At 39.3% G+C, this 18411-nt stretch overlaps 1 protein-coding gene across 1 annotated transcript in view; it reads left to right on the top strand.

The window, feature by feature from the left end:
- The first annotated feature begins 411 nt into the window (after nt 1-411).
- Nucleotides 412-18411, top strand: part of LOC127839056 (sodium- and chloride-dependent glycine transporter 1-like) — a 36614-nt gene continuing 18614 nt past the window's right edge. Inside the window, exon 1 of the mRNA XM_052367228.1 lies at nt 412-936. Within this exon, the coding sequence (XP_052223188.1) occupies nt 708-936 (229 nt within the window). The 5' untranslated portion in view covers nt 412-707. The remainder of the gene's footprint in view (nt 937-18411) is intronic.

Raw genomic sequence — 18411 nt, 5'->3', positions numbered from 1 at the left:
ATAGATATATTCGCGGGAAATTAAAATGGAATTAATTGTGTCACAAATAAATAAAAATGAGCATTTTGTATTTACAAAAATCTATGTAATCATACTATCTAGCGTTGAAATTGTGGCTATTGCTATAAGGAACACTAATTGTTTAGGTGTTAACTCTATTTTACGAAATACTTCACGAAATTTTTGTTGATTATGAGCGTTATAGAGGCTTTAATGCGTTCTCGCGATTGTAATCCAAATGTCGATACTACGAAAACAAAACAAGTGGCTCTTACGGATGGCCATAGTTTCATATTCTCGAGCCCTTGCCTTTGTAACAAAGAACGATGATGCAATGCTACGAATTGCAATAACGGAACACCGTACCTCAAGTTTATCCTCCCACGTGTTCACACAGACATATTCCGTTTCACGGCATTAAGATCCCTATAAAAGACCGCTGGTATGTGTTTATGAATCGGGAACGATAATATGTTAACGATATTTTTTGCTGCAGTTTACGACACGTGTTTTAGTGCAAAGGTTACGTTTGTACATGTACATAAATAGGCGGTCATAGGCATTCGTATAAACGTGTCTGGCAGTTTAAACTGCTGAGTTACGATCGATTGTGAATAACTTCAGTCGTATGCTGTGACTGTAATTTTATAACATTTATATTTATTTCCTCAGGATACTTTATCGGACTGTGATAATCCCTTATAAAAATGTCAAGTAAAAAGGATAGAAACAAAGAATGTCAAATGATGTTAAACGATGTGCCTTCGGAACCACCTGAACCGGAAGAGGAGGAAGATTCACCGGAAGTGACGTCAGATGGCGTGGAGAAGTTCAAATTCTCCTCCACTTTTAGCACTTACATGACCCTGCTCGGATTCTCCGTCGGCATGTCAGACTTCTGGCGCTTCCCGTTCCTCGCGTACAGGAATGGTGGAGGTAAGACAATTATAACCCGCGTTCTTTGAAAACGAGGTTAAATGCTTGTGCGTAATGTGTCGCCCCAGCCCAGATTAGCCTATGCAGTCCGCACAGGCTGATCAGGCACGACACTTCGCCGAAAATGGATTTTCGCTAAGAAGCGACCTCTTTTAAACGAAAATTACCATAAAAGCAGAAAGCGTCGTCCCTGATTAACCTGTGCGGACGCCACCTGCTAATCGGGGATGACACCTTGCGCACATGTATTGAGCCCCATTTTCCTGGAGCGCGACTCAAAGGCATTGAGAATACTTCATTGCGTATTTTAATTCATTGTGTTACATGAATATGTTATGCCGTAGTCGTCTGAAAAAAACAACGATTAGTTAAGCACATTAATGGAAGTAAATCAGTATCTCACTGAAAACTATTTTGTTTGTGAAACAATTATTCAAATAAGGGTTCCAGTATACGTAGCTCCATAGTATGCACGCTTCCTTTGATCAACGAAGTGAGTCACCCGTATGTTGTAGTAAGCACGCTTCCTTTGATCAACGAAGTGAGTCACCCGTATGTCGTTCCATATCGGAGTCGGATTAACATCGATTGTAAGTTTCAATAAAAAACATTACACACTGAAGGCTCAATACGAACGGAGTTTACAAGCTCGAGTTACAGTACACCAAATAACAGGCTTTCGAAGTATCCGATCATTATGTCACGGATGTACCGGTATTTGTTTTTTCTTAGTAGGAAAGTTGCACATCATAAACAGTTTCTGCAAATTGTTTCTTATTACAAATGAAACAACTTAATGCTCAGTCATCCAAACCAAACAAAAATACGAAATTTAAAGGGATATTTTCACGCTTTGGTAAATTGACAAAATTGAAAAAAGTTGTTTCAGATTCGTAAGTTTTCGTTTTAGTTATGATATTTGTGAGGAAACAGTAATACTGAACATTAACCATGCTCTAATATAGCCATTATATGCATCTTTTGACGATTTTAAAACCTAAAAATTATAAAGCGTTGCAACGCGAAACGATTGAATAATTTGGAGAGTTCTGTTTTTGTCGTTAAATTTTGTGAAACTACGAAGATTGCTTATATAAGGTATAAAATACGTCAAAATGTGTACTCGGCGGAATAGCTCAGTAGGCTAAAGCGTTTTTACTTCAGGACTCTGGCAGGACTCCAGGGGTCACTGGTTCGAAACCTGCTCCGGGCAATGTTCTTTTCCTTTTTTTATTTTTTTCTTGATTTTTTACTGGAGCTTTTATGATCCAATGTTTACATGTATCAATATAAAGCATTTAATGAATAAGTTAAAAAAATGCAAAAATCTGTGAAAAGGCCCCTTTAACAGTTTAAACGACGACCCTACGTCTTTCTGAACGATATTGAGAAGCATTAGTATCATAACGATTGATTTATTCAATAAACAAGAATGATAGCATGAATTGATAAACCTTTGTATCTTACAACTAAGAAAATAAACACATTGTGTTTCGTTGTGTGTGTGTTTTTTTATTTAAAGGGGCCTTTTCACGTTTGGGTAAATTGACAAAATTGAAAAAAAAAGTTGTTTCAGATTCGCAAATTTTCGTTTGAGTTATGATATATGTGAGGTAACAGTAATACTGAACATTTGCCATGCTCTAAAATAGCCATTATGTGCATCTTTTGACGATTTAAAAACCCGAAAATTATAGTGTTGCAACGCGAAACGAAATAATAATTCTGTTGCTGTCGTTATATTTTGGGAAACTACGAGCATTGCTTATATAAAGTATAAAATACATCAGGTATTGTATCCGTAAGGATGGTCGAGTGGTCTAAATGGTAAACTTTTTACTCCAGGACTCCAAGGGTCAGTGGTTCGAGTCCTGCTGAGAGTTACCTTTGTTTCTTCTTTTTTTTTAAATTTTATTCTTGATTTTTTACTGCAGCTTTTTATATCCAATCTTTACATTTATCAATACAAAACATTTAATGACAAACTTCAAAACATGTCAAAATCTGTGAAAAAGGCCCCTTTAACCCATTTATGCCGAGCGTCTAGAAAAAAAGGCCTTGGCAAACAGCGAAGACCCAGATGAGACGCCGCATGATGCGGCGTCTAATCTGGGTCTGCGCTGTTTGCTTAAAGAAATTTCTGTAAGAAATATTCTATATATAGAAATAAATATACTAGACATCCCTAATGTTGGAAATAAATTGATCCAATTTAGAAGGATGGGAGAGTTCACTAGGCATAAATGGGTTAATGTAAGTCTTGGACAGATTAGCCGGTCGCTGAATTGCGTACGCGTTCGCTTCCCAACCGAAACTTCGCATTAAATTCATCGATGAAAAATAATTTCATCATTAAACGTGGCTTTTGGACTGTTCCCGCTTAAGTTAAATCGTTTAAACTTGAATGATTGTGTGTTTCGAAGGTCCGCATTATGTTTGGACCCGCAGTGTGTCACATTCCCACTGCCAGTTTCTTACTCAAGTTCATCTGACGATTTATTGGTTAAATCTGCCTGTCTAACGGAGGAGTCCGAAGAAAGCCGATGTATCACTATTGCCAGTTTCTAGGCTCACTGACATTTGGGGGCGAATTTTGAATTGAAGCTGCAATTTCCAGCTAATAAGTTGTTCTGATTTGTGTCCAAATATGTCGAGATCGTGTGGTCTTAGGGAAGCCGGAGTACCCGGCCAAAAGTAAAAACTGTCCGGTATAATGACCACCGTTCAATCTTAAATGCGGCGGTAGCGGACATTGCACCCGGGTCGCCTCGTGAGAAACGGGAGGACGAACTAGTGCCTTACGCGGACAAAGAAAAGCCACCTGGGTCCGGTTTAATGAAAAACTACAAAACCCGAGTGTAGCTGCGAATGTGGTCGCACGACGGTGTAGTCGGTCGACTGCGGTCGTGGTAGTCGCTATTTTTAGGAAAATAACCACTTCCGCCATCAACATCCGCCGGCGAAAATACACGCGAAAAATCGAAGACGAAGACAGCAACGATTCGAGTAAGAGCCATGGTCCAAAAAAGACGCTTGTCTGCCGCCAACTGACCACTCGTCGCGTTCAAGAAGCAAGTTGCCGCGACTGTGGTCGCACGACGGTGTACATGTCTAACGGATTCAATCGATCTCTAAAAACTCGCTCTCTTCGAAAATGTCTTCGCATCTGATGAACAAGTCGCATGGAGGCCGCCATGATGAAACTCGCACTTATCCGCGTGCATTGTGCACGGGTTTTGTGTGCCGACAAAGCGTCAAGCGACGAGCAGTCGTGGAGTGAGGGGTGGACTGCGGTATGTCGAACAACGCGCGATCAACTGACGATCGTCGCTCTCCATTAAACCCGGTTATCGTCGCACGACGATTATTCGCTGGTACAACCATAGTCGCCCGACCATGGTCGCTCTCATTAAACCGGACCCTGGTCATTTCAAACATGATTTATTCAATAAACAATCTGTCCAAAATCGAGATGCTCACATTTTTTTTTTAAAGAAAAGCGCTTATTTGTTCCGTTGGAATAGTCCGTTTAGGCTACTTGTTTGATTTTAAATGAACGCGGATCCCATTATTATTTTAAATACATTAATTTAAGAATTTCGCTGGGATAATGACGTCATTTCGTATAAAAATGACGTCATTTCGCAGTAAATAGTGAAAATTATCGATAATTTTCACTGTTAATAGTGAAATTATCAGTTTTAATTCACTGATATTTCTCTATAAACCACCGGAAAGCATAAAATAAATTACCGTTATTGAGCCGTGCTCTGTGAAAAGGGGTTTAACGCATGTGCGTAAAGTGTCGTCCTAGATTAGCATGTGCAGTCCGCAAAAGCTAACCAGGGACGACACTTTCCGCCTAGACTTGATTTTTTTTAAGAAGAGACTTTCTTGAAATGAAAAATATCATAAAAACGGAAAGTGTCAACCCTAATTAGCCTGCACTGGAACAACACTTGACGCACATGCATTGAACCTTTTTTTCACAGAGCACGGCACATACGCGTTTATCGTTCATGTATTCGAGCCTCTATCTTGGAAAACCGGATTTAATGCATGTGCGTAAAGTATCGTCCCAGATGAGCCTGACCAGTTTGCACTGGCTAATAAGGTACGATACCTCCCCCCTTGTATGGAAAATCTCGTTTAAATGAACTCTCTTCTGAACAAAAATCCAGTCAAGTAGGACATCAGTCCGCACGGGCTAATCAGGAACGACAATTTTCGCACGTCAATTAAGCCCCGATTTCCCAGAACGAGGATCATTTAGATTAGATTTTTTTACCGAACATATTGTGTGTTTCCAAGGGGCCGTTTCACGTTTTGGTAAATTGACAAAACGATTAAAAAAATGTTTCAGATTCTCAAATTTGTGTTGTAGTTATGATATTTGTGAGGAAACAGTAATACTGAACATTTACCATGCTCAAAAAATTTCCATTATAGGCATCTTTTGACGATTTAAAAACCTGAAAATTATATAGCGTTGGAACGCGAAAGGTTGAATAATTTGCAGAGTTCTGTTATTGTCGTTATATGTTGTGATACTACGAGGATTGCTTATATAAAGTATAAAGTACATCACTCATTATATGAGCACGCATGGCCGAATTGTCTAAGCGATAGACTTTTACTCCATGCCAAAATCTGTGAAAAAGTCCCTTAACCTTTCATTTTGATTATTTAATTTTTGGTTAATTTATTAACAATTATTAAATAAATTATGTGAATAGCAAACTGTGTATTTGTATGACTCAAATTATGTAATATAGTAGGAAAAAATACGAGTCAAATATCCGTTTTTGCCTACAGCTTTTTTATTAAAGCCCAGCTGTTCGGATATATGATATATGATATACACGAGGGTGTCGCCTAATTGAGAACAATGGTATTAGTGCACTACAGTGGCAAATCGATGAAAAACGGGTACCATTATACAAGGTTAACAAAGAACTCGGTAACCATATTTAAAATAAATTGTGATCTCTTGCAAGTCAACACTTTATTTTTCGTTAATTTGGAACAAAAGAACTATTAAACAAGCAAAGTTTTGTCACTTTATAATTCTGCATATTTTATGTTTTCATCTTGTCCTCCTGAACGTTGTAATTTACAGATGTTTCCTGACAATAATGTGACTCTGTTATTATGTTATATAAACTGTATTTGCTCATTTATTGACATATTGTGAAAATGTGCATTTTGAAATAAACGAAACAAAACGAAAACACATGCATTTAAATGTTTAACGTATTAAGTAAGTTGTTGATATGGATGTATTAGTATTGAGTCAATGATAGTTCCGCAAAACGCCTTTGCAAAACACTTAGTTAGTTTGATAATAGATTGACTTGCCGAAAACAATTACGTTCTCAATATAACCACTGAGAGAATTGTATTAGACGTGGATTACAAAAGGACCGTGAACATTTGATGTACAATAAAAACAGTCGAATGCATAATGAGTATAGAAAAAAAAATCTGCAGTAACAAATAAAAGCGCCTACGGTTGACACCGATAAGCCGTGTATGAAACATTCTGCGTTTGCGCTTTTTTGGAGGAGGTGCAAATCGCTTCATATACTCTCCATGTGAATGGAAAATTGTAAATAAGTTCATTTAATGAATAGCAATTAATCAAAAAGATGTCCACCGTCAGGCGTAAAGCATAAACAAAGCACTAAACGTACGCCGGTAAGTCATGTTTAGAAATAGGACGGACTAACAAATGATGTTTAATCTAAAAAAGATAAATTGCCAACGTTTTCTAGGAATTCTCCTTAGTTTTCAATCACAATCTCAGTATTCATTTTGGTCTACATATCCTACATCTTACAGTCGTTTGATAAAGGTCAATAAATGTCAAAACCTGCTTTAGACAGCTACGCCGAGTAAAATGTGTGTGCCTAAAACATTTTGTAAACTCGCATAGATTAGCATGCACCCTGTAACCCGAACTTTACTTTACTATGCCACTCTGGATCAGCAGACGATTCATTTCATAAATCAACGGAGGAGTCCGGAGATAGCCGATGTATCACGATTGTTACCATGCAGAAGTAAAAGCCCGGCAGCAACAAACTCGTCTATTGTAACACCGATTTAATTAACAGGGTATGGATACATAAGGTTATATTCTGTAACGATAAATAGCAATTCATCTGCGGGGCATTGTTATATGATTTAAGCTTATCTTTGTGAGTTATTGATTTGTTCGTCATAGCTCTCTGCATATTATATAGTGTTTTTTTTTAAATCTATATCGATTTAAATAAAATTTAAAAGAAAATTGGCATAGAATAAAAAGTCTGCAATAAATTATTTTGAAAAAAAGAAAATAAACAATCCTGACCAAGCGAAATGTTTAAATTTAATATGTTCGTTTATAGAAAAAAACATCAATAATTAAAAATGTATATTTTCATCCAGCATAATCTGCTTTCCCTACTTACGAGCCTGCGTGATGTAGTGGTAGCATGCGTGGTGTAGTGGTAGCCTGTGCGATGTAATTGTAGCCTGCGCGATGTAATTGTAGCCTGCGCGATGAAGTGGTTTCCTGCGTCATTTAGCGGTAGACTGCGTGATGTAGTGGTAGCCTGTGTGATGTAGTAGTATCATGTGTGATGTAGTGGTAGCCTACGTGATGTAGTGGTAGCCTGTGTGATGTAGTGGTAGCCTACGTGATATAGTGGTAGCCTGTGTGATGTAGTGGTAGCCTACGTGATGAAGTGGTATCCTGTGTGATGTAGTGGTACCCTACGTGAGGTAGTGGTATCCTGTGTGATGTAGTGGTAGCCTACGTGATGTAGTGGTAGCCTGTGTGATGTAGTGGTAGCCTACGTGGTCTAGTAATAGCCTGCGTGGTGTAGTGGTAGCCTGTGTGATGCAGTGGTAGGCTGCGTAACGTCGTGGTAGCCTACGTGGTGTAGTGGTAGCCTGTGTGGTGTAGTGGTAGCCTGCATGGTGTAGTTGTAGCCTGCGTGGTGTACTGGTAGCCTGTGTGATCTAGTTGTAGCCTGCGTGGTGTATTGGTAGCCTGCGTGGTTAAGTGGTAGCCTGCGTGGTGTAGTGGTAGCCTGCGTGATGAAGTGATAGCCTACGTGATGTAGTGGTAGCCTTTTTAATGTAGTAGTAGCCTGCTTGATGTAGTGGAAGCCTGCGTGATGAATTGATAGCCTACGTGATGTAGTGGTTGCCTGTGTAATGTAGTGGTAGCCTGCGTGATGTAGTGGTAGCCTGCGTGATGAAGTGATAGCTTACGTGATGTAGTGGTAGCCTGTTTAATGTAGTGGTAGCTTGTGCGATGTAGTGGTAGCCTGCGTGAGGTAGTGGTAGCCTGTGTGATGTAGTGGTAGCCTACGTGATGTAGTGGTAGCCGGCGTAATGTAGTGGTAGCCTGCGTGATGTAGTGGTAGCCTGCGCGATGAAGTGATAGCCTACGTGATGTTCTGGTAGCCTGTGTAATGTAGTGGTAGCCTGCGTGATGAAGTGATAGCCTACGTGATGTTGTGGTAGCCTGTGTAATGTAGTGGTAGCCTGCGTGATGAAGTGATAGCCTACGTGATGTAGTTGTAGCCTGTGTAATGTAGTGGTAGCCTGCGTGGTGTAGTGGTAGCCTGCGTGATGAAGTGATAGCCTACGTGATGTAGTGGTAGCCTGTGTAATGTAGTGGTAGCCTGCGTGATGTAGTGGTAGCCTACGTGATGTAGTGATAGCCTACGTGATGTAGTGGTAGCCTGTGTAATGTAGTGGTAGCCTGTGTAATGTAATGGTAGCCTGCGTGATGAAGTGATAGCCTGTGTTATGTAGTGGTAGCCTGTGTAATGTAGTGGTAGCCTGTGTAATGTAGTGGTAGCCTGTGTAATGTAGTGGTAGCCTGCGTGATGAAGTGATAGCCTGTGTAATGTAGTGGTAGCCTGTGTAATGTAGTGGTAGCCTGTGTAATGTAGTGGTAGCCTGTGTAATGTAGGGGTAGCCTGCGTGATGAAGTGATAGCCTGTGTAATGTAGTGGTAGCCTGTGTAATGTAGTGATAGCCTGTGTAATGTAGTGGAAGCCTGCGTGATGAAGTGATAGCGTACGTGATGTAGTGGTAGCCTGTGTAATGTAGTGGTTTCCTGCGTGATGAAGTGATAGCCTGCGTGATGTAGTGGTAGCCTGCGTGATGTAGTGGTAGCCTGCGTGGTGTCGTGAAAGCCTGCGTGATGAAGTGATAGCCTACGTGATGTAGTGGTAGCCTGTGTAATGGAGTGGTAGCCTGTGTGGTTGAGTGGTAGCCTGCGTGATGAAGTGATAGTCTACGTGATGTAGCGGTAGCCTGTGTAATGTAGTGGTAGCCTGCATGATGTAGTGGTAGCCTGTGTGATGTAGTGGTAGCCTGCGTGATGTAGTGGTAGCCTGCGTGATGAAGTGATAGCCTACGTGACGTAGTGGTAGCCTGCGTTATGTAGTGGTAGCAACGTGGTGTAGTGGTAGCCTGCGTGATGTAGTGGTAGCCTGCGTTATGTAGTGGTAGCAACGTGGTGAAGTGGTAGCCTACGTGATGTTGTGCTAGCCTGCGTTATGTAGTGGTAGCAACGTGGCGTAGTGGTAGCCTTCGTGGTGAAGTGGTAGCCTGCGTGATGTAGTGGTAGCCTGTGTGATGTAGTGGTAGCCTGTGTGATGTTGTAGCCTGTGTTGTGTAGTGGTAGCCTGTGCGGTGTAGTGGTAGCCTACGTGGTGTAGTGGTTGCCTGTGTTGTGAAGTTGTACCCTGTGTGGTGTATTGGTAGCTTGTGTGATGTAGTGGTAGCCTGCGTGGTGTAGTGGTAGCCTACGTGGTGAAGTTGTAGCCTGTGTGATGTAGTGGTAGTCTGCGTTATGTAGTGGTAGTCTTCGTTATCTAGTGGTAGCCTGCGTGAGGTAGTGGTAGCCTGCGTGAGTTAGTGGTAGCCTGTGTGATGTAGTGGTAGCCTATATTATAGAGGTAGCCTGTGTGATGTGGTGATAGCCTGCGTGATGTAATGGTAGCCTGTGTGATGTAGTGGTAGCCTGTGTGATACGGTGGTAGCCCGCTTGATATAGTGGTTGCCTGCTTGATATAGTGGGTAGCATGTGCGGTGTAGTTGTAGCCCGTCGGATGTAGTGGTAGCTTGCGTGGTGTAGTGGTAGCCTACGTGGTGAAGTTGTAGCCTGTGTGATGTAGTGGTAGTCTGCGTTATGTAGTGGTAGTTTGTGTTATGTAGTGGTATCCTGCGTGAGGTAGTGTAGCCTGCGTGAGTTAGTGGTAGCCTGTGTGATGTCGTGGTAGCCTATATTATAGAGGTAGCCTGTGTGATGTGGTGATAGCCTGCGTGATGTAACGGTAGCCTGTGTGATGTAGTGGTAGCCTGCGTGATACAGTGGTAGCCTGCGTGATATAGTGGTTGCCTGCTTGATATAGTGGGTAGCATGTGTGGTGTAGTTGTAGCTTGTCGGATGTAGTTGTAGCCTGTGTGTTTTAGTGGAAGCTTGCGTTATGTAGTTGTAGCCTATGTTATGTAGTTGTAACCGTGGTGATGTAATGGTAGCCTTCGGGATGAAGTGGTTGCCTGTATGATGTACTTGTAGCCTGCTTGATGAAGTGGTAGCCTGTATGATGTAGTTCTCGCCTGTGGGATGCCGTTGTAGCCTGTGTGATGTAGTTGAAGCCTGTGTTGTAATGTATTGGTAGCTTGCGTGATGTAGTTGTAGCCTGCGTTATATAGTGGAAGCCTGCCTGGTGTTATGGTAGCCTGTGCAGGGCTTTTTCAGCTTTTTGCGAAGATAGCCCATGGCTTTGAAATTGGGAATTTTATCGTCATTTTCAAGAAATTGGGAACATAAATTGGGCTTTAAAACTACATTAATGACTTCAGCATCTTTAATCACAAAGACCACAAACACCATCATGATCAACAGTTTTCCACATAATAAGCTCACACATCAGGCACCATTTTATTAGGAGGCCCTTATTTTCTTCTGAAAAACTTCTGCTTTCAGCATGTTGAATATCAGTCAGGTCTTAGCTTTCGGAAATCAACGATGACGATGAAAAAGAGTCACATATAATTAAATTACTATCATTAACATTGGACGGAGTTTCAATGGGAAGACTTGTACTTCTTGACGATGCTTGTTTATTCAATGACGCTTGTTTAAAAAAAAAATCAACAGTTTTCATTTGCCGCCAGGATTTTGCTCAGGAATCTATTTCACGTTATATTTCGAACTGCGCGACATCTTTGTTCTCCATTCAGCCGAATCATAAAACGCTTTTCATCTCAAATATAATAAGCGTCTGAACAACACGGAAAATATCGTGCACACGAATAATGCCGACGTTATCCAAATCGAGGTATTGTCTAAAACCCGTACGAGACCGGATCAGAGTAGGCTTTGTTAAAAAGCGAAACAGGGAATATCATTAGCGTTTTTTCCCAACTGGGATTTTTAAAATCAAATTTAAGGGGTGTTGCTGCAGTTTTGATGATTTTTTTCCATCTAATAACTTTTGCTCAAAATTTTTATTCAAGTACTACATACAAATACTAAATGAGAAATGCAATAAAAACATAGGGTCACCGGCTTTGTTTGGATTTTATTCACCATTATATAATATGTACTTTTTCATTAAAACTGAAAAATCTCTAATTGCATAATAATGATTAATAACCTATGAAATTGGAAACATGTAGAGATTATATAAGCTAATATATATCATATGCCATTTAAGTAAACCACAAACAACCAAAAAAATGGAGAACACAAGTTAAATTTTAAGAAATTTAATTTTTATAATTTTTATGTCACCCAAAAAACGCCATTTTTTTAAACTATTTTTACCACAAAAATGAAATTTAAAAAAGTTCTATCTAATAACTTTTTGCGAAACTTCTCAAATATGTTCATTTATGTATTGTTATCATGAAACAAAAATAAAAAAGGGGGTCACCGCACTTTTAACAGAGATTTTTTGTTTTAATTATCCCTACCGTCTAGACGTCAAATTTCATTAAAAAACAGCAATAAAACAAAACCCCATTACCGGTACATTGATTGTCAGAAATATGCATAAACATTAGAAATTGTTTACAATCTTAACTGGGATCACAACAGCTTACCAAAAGAAATTAATAAAAAACAATATTTAATCACAAACATAATACCATACAGTATCAAACTCGGCCTTATTCATTAATAACTTACATGTTCACAGATTTCGGCATGTTTTGAAGTTTGTGTTTAAATGCTTAAAATTGATAAATGTAAACAACAGGACTAAAGAGCTCCAGTATAAAACAAGTATGAAATTAAAGAAAGAAAAAAAAGTTAAAAAAAAGTTAACCCCGCCTGGAATCGAACCACTGACAATTGTATTATGAACCAACTCGGTCATTTCTGATGATACTGATAACAAAAATATTGAGTCGTGATAATAGCATCATCGGTGTTGCTATAAATATATCCTCGGTTAAATAAACTGCCGCAACACCCCTTAAGGAAAAAGTATACTTTTTGCGATTGGGAATATAGCCCAATTTCGGCTATAAAATCGGACCAAAAAAGCCCTGCTGCGTGATTTAGTGGTTGCCTGCGCGATGAAGTGGTAGCCTGCTTGATGTAGTAATCTGTGGGATGTAGTGGTAGTCTGCGTGATGAAATTGTAGCCTGCGTGATGAAGTGGTAGCCTGCGTGATGAAGTGGTATCCTGCGTGACGTAGTGGTAGCCTGCGTTATGAAGTGGTAGCCTGCGTGACGTAGTAGTAGCCTGCACGATGAAGAAGTAGCCTGCGTGACCTATTGGTAGCCTGCTTGATGAAATGGTAGCCTGCGTGACGTAGTGGTAGCCTGCGTGATGAAATGGTAGCCTGCGTGACGTAGTGGTAGCCTGCGTGATGAAGTGGTAGCCTGCATGACGTAGTTGTAGCCTGGGTGACATAGTGACATAGTGATAGCCTGCGTGACGTAGTTGTAGCTTGCGTGATGAAGTGGCTGCCTGTGTGATGTAGTTGTAACCTGGGTGACGTAGTGGTAGTCTGTGTGATGTAGTTCTCGCCTGTGTGGTGTCGTTGTAGCCTGCGTGATGTAGTTGAAGCCTGCGTTATGTAGTAGTAGCGTGCGTGACGTAGTGGTAGCCTGTGATGAAGTGGTAGCCTTCGTGATGAAGTGGTAGCCTGCGTGATGTAGTGGTAGCCTGCGTGACGTAGTGGTAGCCTGCGTGACGTAGTGGTAGCCTTCGTGATGAAGTGGTAGCCTGCGTGACGTAGTGGTAGCCTGCGTGATGTAACGGTAGCCTGTATGACGTAGCGGTAGCCTGCGTGATGAAGTGGTAACCTGTGTTATGTAGTTGTAGCCTGCAAGATGAAGTGGTAGCCTGTGTGGTGTCGTTATTGCCTGTTTGATGTAGTTGAAGCCTGCGTGATGTAGTGATAGCCTGTGGATTGTAGTTGTCGCCTTTGTGATTTAGTGGTAGCCTGTGTGATGTAGTGGAAGCCTGTGTGATGTAGTGGTAGCCTGCGTGACGAAGTGGTAGCCTGCGTGATGAAGTGGTGAACTGCGAGATCGAGCGGTAGCCTGTGTGATGTAGTGGTAGCCTGTGTAATGTTGTTGTAGCCTGTGTGATGAAGAGGTAGACTGCGTGCTGTAGTTGTAGCCTGCTTGATGTAGTGGTAGCCAGCGTGATGAAGTTGTAGCCTGCGTGATGTCGTTCTTTTTAGCTCACCTGAGCACAACGTGCTCATGGTGAGCTTTTGTGATCAACTTTTGTCCGTCGTCCGTTGTGCGACGTCAACATATGCCTTGTTCACTCTCTAGAGGCCACATTTATTGTTCAATCTTCATGAAATTTTGTCAGAAGATTGGTCTTAATGATATCTTGGCTGAGTTCGAAAATGGTTACGTTTGCTTGAAAAACATGGCTGCCAAGGGGCGGGGCATTTTTCCTTATATGGCTATAGTAAAATCTTGTTAACACTCTAGAGACCACATTTATTGCCCAATCTTTATGAAATTTGGTCAGAAGATCACTCCAAATAATATCTTGGACGAGTTCGAAAATGATGCCGGTGGATTGAAAAACATAGCCACCAGGGGGCGGGGCATTTTTCCTGATATGGCTATAGTAAAACCTTGTTAACACTCTAGAGGCCACATTTATTATCCAATCTTCATGAAACTTGCTCAGATGATTTGTCTCAATGATATCTTGGATGAGTTCAAAAATGGTAGCCTTTGCTTGAAAAACATGGCTGCCAAGGGGCGGGGCATTTTTCCTTATATGGCTATATATGGCTATTTTAAAATCTTGTTAACACTCTAGATGCCACATTTATTGTCCGATCTTCATGAAACTTGGTCAGAACATTCATCCCAATGATATCTTGGACGAGTTCGAAAATGATGTCGGTTGGTTGAAAAACATGGCTGCTAGGGGGCGGGGCATTTTTTCATATATGACTATAGTAAAACCTTTTTAACACTCTAGTTATGTTATAAAGTGCTGCTTTAATGTATTCTTACAATGAAGACAATGTTAAGTTAATATCCTTCCTATTTTGCATATTAAACTTGCAATAATCTATAGATTCTTAAAATTAAATAACACCATTAATTCATAACCCCTTTAAAATTATTTATTTAATTCAGTTGCCCAATCTTCATGAACTTTGGTCAGAACATTTGTTTCCTGTGTAGTAAAGTTTGGTTGTATTATGTCATTATTATGTACCATTAACTGTATTATTTAATTTTTCATAACACAGAATTTTCATAATTAACATAACTGTTTTTGTCATTATTACTTATGGTAAGCCTATCAACTAACAGATAGCTGAAAGAAAGACAACATGTAAACAATTGTGCAGAATATATCTCCCTTGTTTAACCTGCTGAGTCATGTTCCCCAATCTATTTTTCGGCGTAAGCTGTATTAAGCCAGCTTTTCACCTTACCTGACCTTTGTAAGTGTCCAATAAAATTCAAATAAAATTTCCCGCGGCTAGGTACGAATGAATACACTTCATTTATTCCATTGGCTGATTTGAGTATACCACCAGAACATTGGAAACATATACGCGTCTTTGTAACACTGTTTTGCTGCATGAAACAATTTTATCTCTAATGAAAAGGCTTAATAGATAGAACAGTTTTACACTCAATTCTCGACATCAATACAGTTTGTGCGTGCACCTTTTATTTTCAGAGGATTGCCATGGCAAAAGCTTTTATACTTAAAGGCTGTGTTCTCATATTTAGTACTTACTTCCATATTCCTGTCAACATGTTAACATGTAAAAGTATAAAGAGCAGTGGAAGCGAGGCCTCACTTTAAAGCATTGCATTTCAACCCGTGAGATATCGGGTCAATTCGCGGTTAGTGTGTGTGGATGTCAGAGTTTATATACAGGTCATCACCGGAGTTCGCGGCCAGTAAAATAATCGTTATATAATAAAGACGCTATCCGTGAACTAGGTGACCAGGAATTTTCTTTAGACAAGAAATATGTTAAATGAAGATATTCAGCAATATAATTATGGTATGCAAAGACCTATAATACACTTATCTATAGGTCTTTGTGGTATGTCAATAATAGATTCTTAATGTGTTTTCAACAATACAATGATAAATATGATTTTTTATTAATTTAACAATAATTATTCCACCATATTCTAATGTATTAAGCATGAGCGCGATGATTTTCGATACTGTTAATAATCGAATCAAATAGCAACGCCGGACAAACCACTAAAACAGATTTGTTCGAAGAACGCGCCTATAAATACGTATACTTCGCGTGTGGCCGGTTGACTCATATGTTTAATTACACTTCCATTCTTCTTTTGGTTTTCTGTTTTGTATCTATAAGTTTATGACCAGCAATATGTAATAATGTAAAATAATCCGCGAAAACCCCGCGTAACATCCCGTACTGCGTGTGATGCAGCTAAGAACTGCACAGAAAAAGACATTCGCTATCATTGATCTCATTCATTGAACTATCAACGCCGTATATCTTTTTTTAAAGATATTTATTTTTTCTTCTGCTCTAGAATTTGTTAGACCCCTTGGTTTCAAAACACTTAAAGGGTAAATACTTCAAAATGCATATTTTTCTAGTATAATGACATTTTGGCTAAGTTGTAATTTCTTGTGTAAATCTGTACTTATTGTTTAGTCACATTTGTTATCAGTTTGTAGCAAATTTATCTATTACTGATAAGCCATCTTTGAGAAATTCCCTGCAGATATTGATCATTGCAGTGTGTAACTTTTTACCACTCAGCTTTCTTAGCCAGGTAGTGTCGGATACAGTTAGAAAACCAGCATGAGTTGCCCTGAACAAATTGATAATGACCACAGACTGACAGAATCACGATTCCTAGGTACTTAATTACCCTCTCACTGTGCTCTATGCCAGATGTTAATATCAGTGGTAAGTATTACAAACTAGTTGAAGTGTTTGGTATATTTTATTTCACAGAAGGAGTATTAAATGCATGTTTTTAACAATTAACAAAAAATATGTAATTTAAATGGGAACTTCATATCAAAACAAGATTCCATAATAATTCACTCTATATAATCATATTTAAGATATGTTAACACATATCAAATGGATACTCTATGAAAACAATAAAGAAATAATTTCAATTATAAGTTTCTGGAGATAGAAACCAGAATCAGAATAACCTTCAAAGTCAAGATTTACCTTTCTTATTTGCAGTGTTCATTTATCAAGATTTAATCATTTTCAGGCTTCATGTATTAAAACGATGTCAGAAAAGTGAAAATAAAACGGTAATGAATGATACACAATATTAATGTAAAGAACTATAAAATCGATGAATTTTCATATTTCTAAATTGTTTAGTGTAAAACAGCCTACTGTTGAATAATATGTTTATAAAATTATATTTAAGTAAACGGCCATACCTTTAGTTAATTGAATTACAACCAATCAGCTCTGTCATCCTGACCGGAAATAAGCGTTTGTCGAATAAATATTTTCGCATTACATTAGTGCTCACAAAGTAACATAACCCGCAACCATCCCGTGACCGGTTCACTTGCGTAAGCAAACAAGACCGCAATACCACACCTGGATACGACAGTTGAGTTCGAAAATGGTTTGGATCGGTAAAAAAACATGGCCGCCAGGGAGGTCTTTTTTATTTATATAGTAAAAAAGCTTGTGAACACTCTAGAAGTCACATTTTTTGCCTAATCGTCATGAAATGTTGTCAAAACATTAGCTACGTGGATATCTCGGACGAGTTTGAAAATGGTCGTGATAAGTGGAAAAACATGGGCACCAGGTGGTGGGGCAGTTTTCTTTATATGTATAAAGTGAAAACATGTGAATAGTCTAGAAGACACATTATCTTCGTGAAATTGGACATATCTTGGAAGAGTTAAAGAATGGTTCAGGTATGTTAAAAAAACATGGCCGCCAGGGGGCCATTTGTTGTTCATACTTCATGAAACTTGGTTAGAGCATTATTGTGTTTCATTGATATCTTGGGCTGCAAAGAACAGGTCATTTCTTTTTATCTCAGGTGAGCGACTTTGGGCCTTTCAAGCCCTCTTGTTCATTAACAGTTCAACTGCATATAGTAGATAAATATAACAATCGCAGCAATATCCATACTATTCTTCAACACAGTTTATCATGATTGGAAAGGTACTCAATAAATATACGCTCCTGGTTGCTCAATATTATGTGGGTCATTGCTCTGTTGGCGGAAACATCTATTTGAGACCCCATTATATGAGTCGTGTTCTGAGAAAACTGGGCTTAATGCATGTGCGTAAAGTGTCGCCCCAGATTAGTCTTTGCAGTCCGCACAGGCTAATCAGGGACGACACTTTCCGCTTTAAGGTATTTTTCGTTAAAAGTAAGTCTCTTCTACACGAAAATCCAGTTAAGGCGGAAAGTGTCGTACCTGATTAGCCTGTGCGGACTGCACAGGCTAATCTGGGATGACACTTGACGCACATTCATTAAGCCCAGTTTTCTCAGAACAAGACACATCTACTAGTTTTTGAATGCTGATGTTCGCCATTTCCGAATGCGGCCTTATCAAGTTCCCGTATGCTACATATGGCTGCATGACGTGTATTAAGTAGATTAACGTATCACATTTGTATAAAGGTAAGGTTTTACATATTTTTCCAGGATGATTTAGATAGCAGAGCAAACTTTCTTTTTATATTGATGTGATGTGTTTATTAAACATGTGTTGCTCGTGCAGCCTGCAGCTTTCTTAATGGACACATTATTAATAAAATGTTTTAGTCACATTAATCACATTGGCGAAATGAGAATATAATATACAAACACAAATCATTAATGTTCGCATGTATCTATTTGCATGTTCAGTATTATGCAATTTCGTCCAGAAATATCTGATTGTGGAGAATGAGTGATTTCATTTCATGTTTATAGCATATGATTTCAAAATACACACAATGAATG

The sequence above is a fragment of the Dreissena polymorpha genome, chromosome 1, assembly GCF_020536995.1.
Source record: "Dreissena polymorpha isolate Duluth1 chromosome 1, UMN_Dpol_1.0, whole genome shotgun sequence".
Classification (NCBI taxonomy): Eukaryota; Metazoa; Mollusca; class Bivalvia; order Myida; family Dreissenidae; genus Dreissena; species Dreissena polymorpha.
The sequence above is the reverse complement of the archived record's forward strand: the minus strand, read 5'-3'. Positions and strand labels throughout refer to the sequence as shown.